Source organism: Artibeus jamaicensis, unplaced genomic scaffold (genome assembly GCF_021234435.1).
Source record: "Artibeus jamaicensis isolate MK-2021 breed Jamaican fruit bat unplaced genomic scaffold, CSHL_Jam_final contig_519, whole genome shotgun sequence".
Lineage (NCBI taxonomy): Eukaryota > Metazoa > Chordata > Mammalia > Chiroptera > Phyllostomidae > Artibeus > Artibeus jamaicensis.
Window position 1 is genome coordinate 58,195,752 of NW_026521871.1, and position 14,317 is coordinate 58,210,068.

At 55.7% G+C, this 14,317-nt stretch overlaps 1 protein-coding gene across 1 annotated transcript in view; it reads right to left on the minus strand.

Moving 5' to 3' along the window:
- Positions 1 to 671: 671 nt before the first annotated feature.
- The window catches only part of LOC119036656 (contactin-6), a 120,169-nt gene continuing 106,523 nt past the window's right edge, over positions 672 to 14,317 (minus strand). The window contains exons 20-26 of the mRNA XM_053669291.1: positions 12,360 to 12,430; positions 9,038 to 9,272; positions 8,812 to 8,927; positions 7,388 to 7,574; positions 2,469 to 2,581; positions 1,610 to 1,778; positions 672 to 796 (exon numbers count right to left, since the gene is read on the minus strand). Of these exons, the coding sequence (XP_053525266.1) occupies positions 672 to 796; positions 1,610 to 1,778; positions 2,469 to 2,581; positions 7,388 to 7,574; positions 8,812 to 8,927; positions 9,038 to 9,272; positions 12,360 to 12,430 (1,016 nt within the window). The remainder of the gene's footprint in view (positions 797 to 1,609; positions 1,779 to 2,468; positions 2,582 to 7,387; positions 7,575 to 8,811; positions 8,928 to 9,037; positions 9,273 to 12,359; positions 12,431 to 14,317) is intronic.

A 14,317-nucleotide genomic window follows, 5' to 3' on the forward strand; every position in this document is an offset into this window, starting at 1 on the left:
TGAAACACTGGAACTTTCCTGTGAGGAGGTGCTCACCGCATGTCAGGGTTGTTAGAGTGTTTTAGGTGGATGTTATTTCCTTTTTTTTTCTCTTTGCCATAAAGCACTTCCCCTGCCATTATTAATGCTGAACTTCTAGAAAAGACTGGAGAAGACCGTGTGTGTGGATATGTTATTAGGTGCAAACATTCCTTGTCCCGACTTGATTCACAGAGAGACAAGCGCATCACCTTTGGAATGCTTACATTTTAAAAACATCCTCACTATAGGCACATAATTTTGTTTTATTTCCAAGGAGGGTGACGGTTTTTAATACTGAAGTAAATTGCTGATAGCATATAAAAATGCACACTTTAGCTGTGATGACTGCAATCTATTTCATGCTTCTCATCGTCAACGAGGGGGGTTACTGACACTCTCTGTGTAAGTCACTTCAAAGCCACCGCAGTGAAAATGCCACAGCTTAGTTTGGCACCTTCTGGATGTGCAGTCACGTGCAAAGTTTAAAATGCAAAAGTGTTTAAAATTGTTTTATTACTGTATCATAGATATTTACAAGATTAATAATATACTTTATATATATTTTTTACTTTCCAAACAAGTCTGTAATAAGAATGTGTCTCTGATGGGGCCGGGGAGCCTGTTTACAGGATGATTGGCTCCCGAAACCCTCACCAGACGGATGGGTTCATTCGTCGTACGAGCGGGCAAAGAGCAAAGCAGGAAGAAATCGCAGCGGCAACTGACGGGAACCGGGCGCCAGGTTCTGAAACCGGAACTCCTGCAGAACTCAGACCTGCAAAACGGAACAGGGAAACAGTGTCCCGAGAAGGAGTAAGACTGCGCGTTGGGCTAGTTCTCCGTGGCCCAGATGCGTGCAATCATTTCTCTCCTAAGAATGTGGTTAAGCTCACGTCGCTCACAGTGTTTCAGGGAGAGCCCTAACCCTTTGTCCCGGGGTATCTGCTCCAAATGCAAAAATGAAAACTTAAAACTGCCCCGAATGACCCGGTCTGCCTGCTGGGTGGGTGAGGCCTGGCCAACATGCGGTGGCTGATGACGTTCCGTCAGACGCAGCTGCAGGCAGGTGCGTGAGTGGTTCTTCTAACGCAGAAAGAACGCACTGTTATTCTGCACTCGGTCTGACTGAGTGCGTTGCCTCTGCCTGGGACGTTGCGCCCAGTGGGTCTGCGACTCCTGTCAGTGTGAAAGTCGTGATCGACCAGGACACCTCTGCCATGGGTGTGGGGACTGGCATGTGCCCACGCGCTTCATGTCTGCTCTCCCCAGCGTGCGTATCCATGGGAAAACTGTGATTTTTGTCCCCACGGATGACTCACGCACCAGGACACACAGTCATTTTTCTTGTTTGAGATTCAAATGAGAAGCCATAAAGCTGCTCGTGTTATGTAAACATGTTGCAAATTTCAGGGATTATTTAAAGAAAAACTGACTCATTACCTCTTGCTCACAATTGAAAATGGCAACACAGACCTTTTCAATTCCACCCGACATTTAAACCAGAATCAGCACCGTTCGCAGAGCCAGGACTCCGCGCACCGCGGCCGCCGGGGTGGCCGTCCGCAGCAGCGCCGCCGCCGCCACTTACTGGACACCCTGGGGATCCTGATCTCCGCGCTGCTGCTCCCGTCCCCGCCGTCGCTGACCGCCCTGATCTCCACCAGGTAGTCCTCCCCGCGCGGGACCAGCAGCTCCGCGGACGTGGCGTTCGTTTCCAGAACGTGGGTCTCACTCTGTCGGCTGTGCCGGTACAGGATCTGCGTGGAACGGCAGATCGGGTGAGGCGGACACGTTCCTTGTCTGAGTTGCGTAAGGAACACAAAAGACGCGTCATCGCCAACACTGGGCACCCGGGACGGACATGCGCCGTGCAGGCCTGCCTTTGAAAGTGCAGCGTGAAGAAAAAGATCTGCCTTTTCCGGCCCGTGCCTCCGAGAGAAGAGTCATCTCCCCCGACTAAATAGCTCGAGGCTGTCACCTCTGAAGGTGCTTCGAGAGGTCGCTCGGTAGTTCGGGTGCATCTCAAATCCCCAAATGCGTGCAATCGCCCACGGATTTGCTCTGGGTGTGTGAGCACATTTCCGTTCCACTCCTTTAAGTCGGCGAATGATCGCCGACTGCAGCTTACGGTCTGGAAGGTCTCTGTGAACAGTATTCTCTGACCTCACTGTCACCTCACATTGTGAACCCCCTCACAGCGCCATCGTTTGACAGCAAGGAGGTCACTTGAAGGGGAATCCCCGCACACCACAGAGTTTTATTTCTTCTCGCTCCGTGACGCATAATGGACAGAAAGCTTTTCGATAAGGAGGCTGGCAACAGCCAGGCTAAGTCTCCCTGAGACGTGTTTTATTTAAAGAGCCCTGAGTTTCCAGAGGCGTGACACCTGTGCCCGGTTTGGGCGAGACCCTCCCGGCCCCCCAGCGCCCCGGCGGGACGGTGCTCACCTTGTAGCCCAGAACCTCCGACTCGTTCTCCATGGTCCGCACGTGCTCCCAGTTCAGGCAGAGCTTGGAGTCCGTCAGCTTCCAGGCGATGTTCGCGGGCGGCTGGCTCGGCGCTTGGGAAAGACCATCAGACACCGAAATGAATATTAATTAGCTCATGGTTACTCTGCGACCCATCCACACGAAACGTGACAATAAGTCTTAGGTTATTTGCATGGAAGAAGCTGAAGTGTTTTCGATATCACTGGAAATATCGTATTAATTCTAATTAGTGTGAGCGAATTCATTCACGTTCCGGTCATTTGGGAATGTCTGTGTCAAACGTGTGAATCACTAATGGCTTCCTGCATGTCCAGTTTCAATTTATTCATCGTTGCAGTTGAGTTTGTTTACTTTGTCGTATGCAAAGCGGCAGGGGCTCCTTCGCCCACCGCTCCATCCGGCCACTAATCAGTGTGCGTGTCAGACAGACTCAGGCTTCGAACTCTGCACACGGGAGCCCGGAGGGTTCGTTCTTTGCAGTCTTTCACCCTTCGGGCTTGATTTAGGGCTCTGGCAGTGAGCGACAATCAATTCGAGGCATTTTAAGGGAAACTGAGTAATAAATTGTGAAGGGTGTCGGGGAATCTCGCAGACTCATGGCAGAATGCAGCACGGCCTCGGGAGAGACTAAGGAAAATGTCAAAAAGCCACGCAGGGTCTCGCCTGCTTCCCACAGTGGTGTGGGCTGTGGGCTGCCCTGCTCTGGGCCCCCTGCCTGTCACCCTCAGTGTGTGAGGTGGGGGTTGGGACCGCCCACTGCACCCGAGGCTGGACACCGCCCCCCTCCGGGCCAGACACAGGCCAGGCTGGAGTTCCCAAGACAAAGCTGGTGCAGGACTCAGCCCGGCCCTGTGTCCACCGGGGCCCCATCGACTGGGGCCGAGAGCAAGACTGATGAATGTCATGTAAGAGAAGCACAGCTGCGGGGGTCCCAGGAAGAGGAAAGTCGTCACAGATGGAGGGACCTCCCCGAAGTCAGCATCGAGGCTTTGAGTTCCCTGAGATTCATGTGCCTGGGAGGAAGGTGGTGGGAACACGGGGTTAATGGACCTGGTCCACCTGGAAGCTTTCATGTGCAAGAAAGCTGGAGTGCAAGTCTCGGGAGGGCTTCTCCCAAAGCAGGCAGCGCCTGGGAGGGTGAGGGGACCCCCCGTCCCCGCCTGGAGATTTCCCATCTAGTGCTTCTCTGTGATCACCACAGCGTCTCACTCAAAGACCGCAGTCCGCATGATTATCTTTAAGATTTGACAATCTGGAGAGATCAAAAGTGATTCAGTGGGGAAAGCAGAGGCAGAGACTACTGCCCTGCCAGGTGTGTCTGGCATTCGACTGGCATTTTCGAGGCTGAAGAGGCGCAGTGTCTAGCGTGCACGTGCTGGTGGGAATGGAAACGCTCTCTTTGGGGTTTTGACGCACCCACTGTCTAGCCTGTGTCCCCGGAGGAGGGTGGTGTGACCGACATCGTGTTATACGTGCCCTTGCCCACCCCAAACCCCTGGGTGGTCACCACTGTTCACACAGTCACAGTTCAGGCTGGACACGGAGGAGACAAGGTCTCCCCCAGCCCCCGTGGCGCGCAGTCCCTGCTCTATGATGGACACACCACCCGGAACTGCAGTTGGCTGTGCTGCTGCGTTTGGCTGTGTTTGTCAAGAGCACGTGCCTTGCTGAACTCTGCACCCCCGACCCCCAGCGTGTTTCGTGGATGCTGAGTCCCTGTCTAGGCACCTGGGTGGCTGAGGGAGACCGTTCTGGGTCCTGTGTGACGGCCTCGGATCACGTTAGCGATGCTCTGGGCTGAGGGCAGACCCGCAGGTGACACAGTAGGGCTGTCCATTCGTCCTGCTGTCCTGCTGTCCAGGCTAACGGCCCTGGCCGAGCCTGCAGTGGCCCCTGTGCACGCACAGGCCCGTGGGACTGGCCACGCCCTCGCACGGAGTGTCTGAACCTGTGTCTTCACCCACGAGCGCAGAGGGAGGCACCGTGGGTGCAAAGCCAGCGGAGTGCCGACCGGGAGGAGCGCTCCGAGTGGCAGGCCCGTCCCCGTGTGATCCGGGATGCTGTTCCTCTCGAGGAGTCTGTCTGGGAGGTGGAAAGAATCCGGCTTTGAACTCGGAGAGAACGGAGGCTGTCTGCGTGCCTGCCAAGAGACCCGGCTTTCCCACCTTCCAGATGAGTCTAAAACCTCCTTCCCCTGCACTGTTTAGTGTGTGTGAGAGAAGAGGCGAGGGGCCCTCACGTGGCCAGTGCCCCGCAGTGACACGTCCAGTACCTGGTAACGCTCTCTCCTGAGGGAGGCCGCCGCCCGCTGCGGTGCTGTGATGTGATCAGTCTCTCAGGTGTGTTCAGAGCGGTTCGTTGCTGATAATTCAGTTCCCGAGTTTGCGAATGATTCACTCCTTAGACGTGACTAGGGTGCATTCGAGACCTGTTCTGATCACCTGGCTCTTGCTCTTGCTTGAGTCCTTCGTGTGCTTCTGGGACGGTCTCGGCTGGTTACCTGGGGACTCCCCGCCGTCCATCTGCGTCCACCAGCGTGAGTGGCTGCGGCGTCCATGCCGTCCGTCCATGCTGTTAACAGTTCTGGCTTCACCAGCTGGGCGTGCCCGAGGGACCCACGTGGCAACCACCTGCGAGGGAACTGGCATTTCCGTTACCCTGAAAAGCCAAACCCACCCCACGAATGACACAAGACGTGTGCGTGGACATTTGCACCACGCCGGTCAACCTCAAACTCGACAAACGGGTGCTCCCTAGTTTTTAGGAGATCTCTGCCGGCAATTTCCGAAGAGCAGATCACTTTGTTAGTCGAGTGACGGCGCGCCCCCACGCCGGCCTGCCGCAGCGCCGGCCAGTCTTTCTGTGGTCGGCATTTGTATTCCGCTGCCGTTCACACCGTGGGCTCAGTTCAGAGAAGCGGCTTCTTAGGCTGCAGTTCTAAGGAACGGCAGGGGGCTGACATTTGGGAAGAAGGGAGAAAGCCTGTGCAGGATGAAATAACAGCTCAGTGCTTCCGTTCCATCCAAGTGTGCGTCGGCTGCGTGTCGGCAGCCAGACCAGCCAGTGCCGAGCCGGGGGGCCCGAGGCGGGGCCGCGCTGACCACGGACACTACTCTCCTCCCCAGAGGCCCTGGGGTGTCTCTCCGCGGCTCCTGATGCAGGGCCAGGGGGTGCTTAGGTACCTTCCTTACACATTCCCAGTCACCCCTGTTCTGGCCTCGGAAACTGAACGTCGCCGGAGAGAGTGTGTTTGGCATCTTTCACTTCATGGGAAGCACGTATGGGCAAATTTAAAGCCACCGATGGCCTGGGCACTTGCCTGCAGATTCACGGAGCAGCCAAAGGAGGTTACCCTCAGGGGGGCACAGGAGCAAACCCCCCCACAGGACGTGACATCATCCTTCTTTATAGCATGGGGCCAGCGGTCAGGACCACCCCCCATCTCGTCTAGACAAGCTAATGGACGCAGGGGAGAGGGTTGAGGATGGTCAGCACACAGCCCACCGCTGAAACGTAACCGCCCCGAGGCCTTTGCCCACCGTGTGTCTCCTCCCGAGTCCCTCGGTGATTTGCAGTTTCCTCGGTGCACCCGCGGCAGCACCTCACAGGTGCCACACTGACCGTGGGGGAGGCGGTGAGGGCGAGGGGTCCCACCCACACACAGGGGAGTGAGAGCAGGGATGCGGGTGCCTTGCTCTGGTTCAGGCTGGGGGTACACGGGGAGCCCACGGTTCGACCTCCGGGCTCCGGCTGCTGCCTGGGGGCGGGGCCACGAGTGGGGCGACTCCTGCGTTTCCTGTGGACATGACAACTGTCTGTGATGGCGGGGAAACTCCAGGTCACTTCATTTTCAGACTCTTTCGACCACCTGTCATTTCCCAGGGCACGGGCGAGCAGAACACCGCAGCGAACGGTGCGAGACCTCCCCTGGGTCCAGCACTCGTGACTTCATTTCCCGGCCTGTCTCAGGTCCAGCCGACGGTGCCTCTTGTTCGTCGGGACACAGGGACCAAAGAGTGTGTTGTGAAAAGCCGCTGACACAAACAGTTTACGTTCCTCTAGGATGTGTAAGAGCACAAAGCATTGTGCCACCGGGAAGAGTCGCCTCTGCCTGAGTCCTGTCTGATCAGAGCCTTCCGGACTTGTCCCCTTGCCTCAGGCTACGGGCCCATCCCTGGGACAGAGGCGGCAGCCATCGGCTGCTCACCCTTTGTGTAGGGGCCTGCCGCTGGGCAGATGCTGGCTGATGACGAAGGGAGGCAGAAAGAGGCAGAGGGGTCCCTTCTCTGACCCCAGGGCTCCCTGGTGCACTGGACTGGGGAGACCCCCGGAGGGGACACACCCCAGGGCCACACCCCAGTGCACGCTGGGACTCACGTGATAAACAAAATGAGACCGGGTGACAGGAAGCTTTTACTGGAGTGACTGTGTCTCTCGGACCCTTTCCACCCATCGTCCCTCTCCACCTGGATCGAGCCCCGTGAGGGCGGCACCACCCTGTGTCCATCTTGGGGCCGAGGATGTGGAGACTGACTGACCACGTGAATGCCCCACGTTCCGCTGCCCAGTGTCCGTCATGAGCTCCGGCTCGGACCGGGCATCACAGCCCATGTCCGTACATGTCACACATTCTGTATGTCACCTCCACACTCAGGCTCAGGAGAGCCCCTGTGTTGGAATGCCCAAAGTATCACAACAGGCCATTTTGATCGTTACCAGAAAGTTCCGACAATTATCCCTGCAGAACAGGAGAACCAATCAACCGCACGCAGCAGTCGGTGGACGGTTGAGGCGAGTGGGGTGGAAGGGAGACCGGGCAAAGGCCCGCGTCTCCGGCCTCGGCGGACACCGGCACGTGGCGTGGGCGCTGTACTTACGAGACTTTTTGGTGGTGACGTTGACCGGGGGGCTTGAGGGCCCCGCCCCGCCCGTGTTGTAAGCTCTGACCGAGGCAAAGTACACGGTGTTTGCCTTCAGCCCCCTGATGGTCTTGGCCGTGACGTTCCCGCTGACTCGCACCTGGCCAGTGGAGGGCTCCCGGGAGTCGTCTGTCCAGTACAGGACCTGGCGGTGGAAACGGAGCGGGCGTCGGCCACCAGGAGGGCGAGGCAGACGGGGCCGCAATGGCGGGGAGTGTTCTGATGGAGCGGGTCACGCAGAAACGACCCAGACCCTCTAACCTTCAGAGGGAGCGGACCCCAGGGTGAGAACTCACGGTGGACAGGAGAGCACCTGGGCTGTTTTAGATTGCCAGCATGAAATATTTCACGATGTACCAAAGGTCGCCAGCTTTGGCCAAGGGTATATAGTAAGTCAGGCCAAAACAAGAGGCACGCCATCAGTCAGAGGCTTCCGGCTGGACGCTTTGCTCCGGAGCTCCTTGACCGACCGGTTAGTTAATCGCTCAGCTTTTGCCGAGGGCTCCCCGTGCACCGGCGCCGTTTTTAGGCACATCGAAAACGACAAGGAGAGGGAAGCGGGACCCCTGCCTTCAAGCCCCTTGGGACCCAGTTAGGAGGTCAGAGTGCGTGTGTGGGAAGGAGCCCGAGGACAGGTTTGAGGGAGGGAGCGCAGGGCTCTGAGCATGTGGGGCAGACCAGTGGTCAGGGGGGTCCACGGGGCGGCGGAGGCTGGGGGTGACTTAGCGACGTCCGTCCGCAGGGTCGGACGGGGGTGAGGCCTTCCGGGACTGGAAGGGCAGGGACCTCTGTCAGAGGAGCAGAGCTCTCTGTTTGGACCGAACGGTTCATGTGAAACAGAAAAAAACAGTGGTGCAGGCAAAATTAAGGATTTTACTTATCCTTAATAGGGTACGTTTAGGATTATACTTTTGTTCTACCTCCAAAATAAAGGGCTCTGTTACCGAGTAATAACTCTCATCTCTTTGGGGAAATGAGGGCCATAAATAGGAAGCGATTTTCCTCGTTCTAGGCAGACTCTATTTCTAAATGACAGATTTAGGAGAATCTAGGATTTCTCTCATCACTTCACTGCCTTCTCCAAAATGACATTCTTTTCAAGCCCGCTGCGGCTCACGGAGCAGGCTGCCTGTGAAATTCTGCGGAGGTTTGAGAGCAGTGAGCAGGAGCCGTCCCTCCCCACCCCCGCAAGGACCAGCAGGGCTGCCTCTGAACAGCGGAGTGAGATAATCCCTCCTGCCTCCTCCAAGGGCCTGCCCTGCTTCCTCCACTTCCTTGGAAAGACCCCACTCTGTGGCCCTGGGAACAGCTGGCCCTGCGGGACAAGGACTGGACACAGGAGCCCCTGGCCGCACAGAGGACGGTTGACCTGGGGGGCTCACCTCGTAGCCCAGCACTCGCCCCGCATTCCTGTTCCAGGCGATGGCCGTCCATGACACCTCCATTTCCGAAGCAGAGAAACTCTGGGCCGACGTCCCCCTCGGGGCCAGCTGCGGTTCTGCCACCCGGAGAAGAGACACAGCCATCTTTAACAGAGAGGTTCCAGGGACGAGAATGCAAACCGGGCCCCCAGCGCCGGGAGGCCCAGGCAGAGAGGGCGCAACTTACCGTCCTCCCCGGAGTAGATGATGGCCACAGCGCTCAGCGCCCCGTCCCCTTCGCTGTTGTACACGCCCACTCTGACTTCGAAGGGAGAGAGGGGGCTGACGCTCTCGTTTCTGTACACAAACCTGCAGGACTCCGCCGCCGGCACCCTGTGCGTGGTCCAGGCGGCCGCGCCGACCGGCCGCAGCATGACCAGGTAGCCGAACTCCCCTCCGCTCTGGAGCTCCTCCGGCACGGGCTGGGGCAGAGGGAAGGGCCACTGAGCGCGACCCGGGGTGACGGGCTGCATCCTGCCTGCTCACTGGCTCTCGTGTCTGGTCTAGGGACGCACATGGCTACTCGTCCCGGTTCTCAGAGTCGAGGGAAAACAACGATTCTTTTGTTTGGAGTGCGGGCTAGGAAAATGGTCCCGATGACTGATACTCAGGTAAATCAGTGAAAGTTTAAAATAGAAATGTAAAATGGGTTTCTATACATTTGTGTTTCTTCCCAGGATTAGTCACAAGTTATAAAATAAATCAGAAATTTGTAAGATTTTATGGGTTAAAACATCTTATATTCATATTGGGATATGAGTTTTTTAAGTCAGTACAGAATAACTTATTGACTACACTTTTCTTTCACAAGATTTTTCAACAAACGGCGTCAGGTATATGTAATAGAGTTAGCGTGTAACAATATTGGCTCCGTAGAAGGACCTCTTCAGCTTTTTTAAACCTGCATCTGCAGTAGCAGTAACTTTTCCTGACATTAAAATAAGGATAAAAAAGAAAACTTCGCTAATTCCCACAGAGACCAAGTTACTTCAGATTCATTTAAAACCTAAACTTATTAAAATTCCAAAACAAAAACGGGTACCAGTTCCCCAGAGCGCCAACAGATAGGAAACATTACAATCACATAAAATAGATGAAAAAGAATCCGTGCTTGAATTTAGACAGCTCTTCCCCCTGCTTATGAGAAGGTTTTCTCTAAAAAGCCATCCCATTTATTTAGTTTCTCCAAGGGAAAGTGCTCCCCCCCCCCAAATGTCCATAGATTAACTAGACATACAGGGTAGGACCTGTGCTGGTCTCCCACACCCCCGAGTCCACCTCCGAGGCCACCCTAACTCTCCGGTGCCCACGCACACACGCACCACTGACCCTGTGGTGCGGCCGCATCTGACTCCCCAGCGGTGCCCTTCAAACCAAGGCACCGCCCTGCTCAGATCTGTGACCCCTGTGGTGCCGAATCCCCGTGTCCCGGAGAGCCCAGCAGCTCCCGGCCCCTCCGGAACTCGGACGAAAGCTGGGGGTGTGGGGGGCGACCACAGACAAACGGAGGGCGCCCCCCGCAGAACACACGTGGTGCTGGGGACCTGAAGCCGTGGGCGCAAAGAGAAGGAGAAGCTACAAATCACACAGAGGAGGGACCAAACTTAGACGTCGGGAGTAAAGAAAATAAGGAGAACCAGGCATGGCGGGAGGGGCCGGTGGAGCCGGGTCCGGGTGGCCGGGGCCCTGAGGACGGCCCGCAGGCTCCCAGCACGAATGGGCGGCGTCCGCTTCTTCTCCTGCCCACCCGCTGCTCAGCCGCATGTTCACTGACTCATCACTGCCCGTGAGGCTTTCAATGGACCCTTGTTCACAGACACGGCCTGAGCCACACCCGCTCTCCCATGGGGGTCGGTCTGAGCCACACGGACAGAGGGAGAGAGGCCGGGTCCTGAACCAGGCACGGAGCGCGCCGCCCACAGGGAGGCAGGTGTTGGGGACACGGGGTGGTGCAGGAGCTTTCGGAGGGGGTCAGCCGGCATTCGACTGGGCCCTGAGGCTCCTATGGCCTCAGACTTGATGTGATGGTCAGCTTGCTCGGCCCCTTGCTCGGTCAGAGTGCTGGGCTACAAGGTGAGTGGCGGGCTCTGCACTGTGGGCCCCTGAGTAGGCAGGGCTTCTCCGGTCATCCCCCCGGGGCCGGTCTAACATGCTTACAGGGCACACACGCACATGTTTGGGGTCTTCCTTTCACCGGCGTATGGTGTGCACGGGGCTGTTACACCCATTATTCCACGCCCGGTAAGCAATCATTACGCCCACGTAGACTCTGCATCCCTACCTTTCCCTCAAAAACGTGGGCAAAATGCGTGCATTGTACATGGTGAAATACGTGTACGGCGGGCAGAGCGCCAGGTGGAGGAGCGCAGTGGCCCTTTACGATGGTCAGAGGGACAGTCTCTCCTGTACGCAGAGGACGCGTGCGGTACAGTGGGAAATTCAGATGCTCTCCGGCCATGAAACCTATCAAAGTTGATAAAGACCAAGGAGACAAATCTCAAGGGCAGCGGGTACCAGAACCGCATCTTCAGGGTGGACCCAGAGTCTGCAAACGGGGCTGCGGCCCATTCTGAAAAGAGAGGTCTCGGAGGGCCAGTCGTGCCCGCTCACCCGCAGAAGGGACGGGTCTGCTTTTGGAGGACAGTGCGGGGTCCATCCCAGCACCGAGACACCTGGCGGCCTGGCAGCCCTTTCCTGGCACGTGCCCCGGGGCCGAGGCCCCGTCCAGGTGGGACCTGACCCCATCAGCCTAACTTTATTGCCCTGCGTACTTGAGACATTCACCTCGAGTCCTTCAAACTCCAAAGTATTTGGGAGTATACGTTAGGGTAAGACTTGAATAAAGACATTAAAAAAGGAATTATTAGGTTTCCACACCCCAAAAGTTACATGGCACGTCGAGGTCCTTGGAAACAAAACAAATGGACGCAACACGCTCATCATTTGGCAACTGGAGAAGAGAGGGAGGGGCTCTGCATTGGGCGCTGGTGCCGCGTTGCCCTTCCGTGAACCCCAGTCTGGGTCATGAGAAGCAAACTGTCCCTCAGACACTGAAGGGTGGAGTCGCCTGAATCCGGAATGAATTCCCAAAGCCAGCCCCTGTGAATTCTCGCCCTAGAGCAGTGGCTGCCTGAAACGGTCTCTCTCTCCACAAGCTCTTTTCCCGAAAGCAGGTCAAGCCCCTGGTGACGGTGTGAGTGCGGGGCCAGGCCTCACCTCCTCCCGGCTTCAGACCATCACCCAGTGACACTGGCTACCCACCGATCCCCCTCCCCCGCCCCCATGCACACGGAGGTTGTTTTTCTTACACGTGGAAGAGGCAGGCGCCCCGCCAGTCACGGGCTGTCACTTTGGTAGAATAATAAACGTGTCCAGTGCCTTCTGTAGAGAAGGCTTCCTGGGTCGTCCTTCCTGCCCTGCGTGTTTACACACCCGATTTGTTTGTCAGTGTTCTTCCTGGCCGGCAAACCCGCTTCCCTTCAAAACAACTCAGTTGGACAGAAAATTACCTCCCACGTAATGACGAGGTCGGTCCGGCTTCCTCCGCCTCCATGGATGTTGGCAGGGGCCACGGCAGGCACTGAAAGCAAGCGAGAGAACCAGGGGCCGCAGTTAGGAGAGCGCATCCCCCCCCACGGTCCCCAGGAGCTGCTCTTTCCTGGGTTTCGCCTCTCCCCAGCATGTACCCGCATGGGTGTACCCCGTGTGTGCCTGCACCCGGGTTGCTCCGCCAGAGTCACCGTTGTGCGGAGCCCAGGAGCACCCAGCTCCCAAGTTAATTAGAAGTCGAGTAACATCAGGGAGCTGACATTTCTGTGCACCCTCCACTAATTGGCCGAATGATGCTGTGTTCAGATGGCGCCGGGATTCAGGGCCCCAGCCCACAGTTGTGCTGTAAACACGTTTCCGAGCCAGCTATTAATTAAATCTTTCTTCTTCCAGTAAACAAACGAAAGTGATTTTTATTTTTGGTAGTCATCAGGGTGTTTGGACGTTTAAAAATAAATCCTTCAGTGGTGTATAATTCGATAAGCCCCTGTTTTGCACTTGCGTCTAGATCTCTCAGTGCAGAACGGATGCGTTTTTCGAACTCTTCACCCCCGAAGTGTGACTTCGGGGAGTCTCTGATTCACCCCAGAACTCTGTGGCAGATGTTCCAGACGCTGATCATTTTTATGAATTAGAAAATATAGGTCCTTCACCTGTACCCTTGTAAGAACTACTGTAGTAAATAATAAGTGCTCTGAGGTAAAAGTATAAAATTGATGACCATTGCGTATGTGAGCATTTATTCTACTGTATCATAGGAATGCCATTTTACCTTATACAGCTGGAAGTGTTTAAAAAATCCTCTTTTTCCTGAAATAAGGACAAAATTATTCTAAATCTGTGACAATGGATAAATCTGCAGAATAAGCTTTTGAACTGTTGAATTTTATTCAATTATCTCTATTTGCTCATTTTTTATCACCACCCAGACTCGGGTGGAGTAACTGGTATCTTTGTTGATGGAAAACACAATACGTGAGTTTTCATTGCTTGTTTCAAAATTCCCTTCCACCACAGAGACCATGGAGATACATCCAAGTGACTTATTTATTCCCATTTCGCACAGATGACGAACTTAATGACAGTTACGTAATAATGTGATGGTTCTTTTGAATCACAGCCCCAGGCAGACATTATCCAGTGTCATAGGTAAATCCACACGAATGTACCTGCTTCGACTCCGAGTGTATTCGCAGAGTGGCCTTGGCTTCCGCCTCTGCTCTTCCTCTGTCCTTCGGTGCCATTGGCTGGGACAGTGTGAGTCAGTGGGAGCAGCCCACACTCTCGGGTTTTCCTGCCGACAGCTCACAGTGACGCTGTTTCGGGCCCACAGCATTGTTTACGTACATGCAGAGATTCTTTAAAATTAGGCTTTAATTTACTCTTCACACGGTGTTGGATATTCTGAGTAGTGAAGCCCCTTCCTTTATTCCACTTTCCAATGCACCATCCTAACCCTGAAACCGCATGGAGACCTGCCTTCGATGATGCAAAACAGAAAACCACACACTTCCCCGAGATCCGGAGCCCAGGGTGACCCTCAGGGACACTGTGCCTCCGTCTGCCGCACTGACGTGTGTCGGTGGCTAAGGGGCGGTGGAGGACAAACTGCTGTAAGAACTTCCGCGTCGGCCCTGCCCGGAGCCGCCCTTGTGTCTGTCCATCAGAAACAACCCGAAATGAAAGCTGAGATCCACGTGAACCACCGAGTTCCCTTCCCTAGGCCAGTGTTCACGCCCCGGTTCCCTGTAGCTGCTCATTTCCTGAAGCCCATCCCCTGCTCATCTAGGTCAAGGCCAATTATTGTGGAGCGCACTTCTGGCCAGATCCGGAGGAGGCCTGGCTTCCGATTCCGGCTCGGTCTTAAACAGCCGGTTCCTGTCCTGCTCTTCCTCCCCAGCTCCGCAGAGCGCACGTC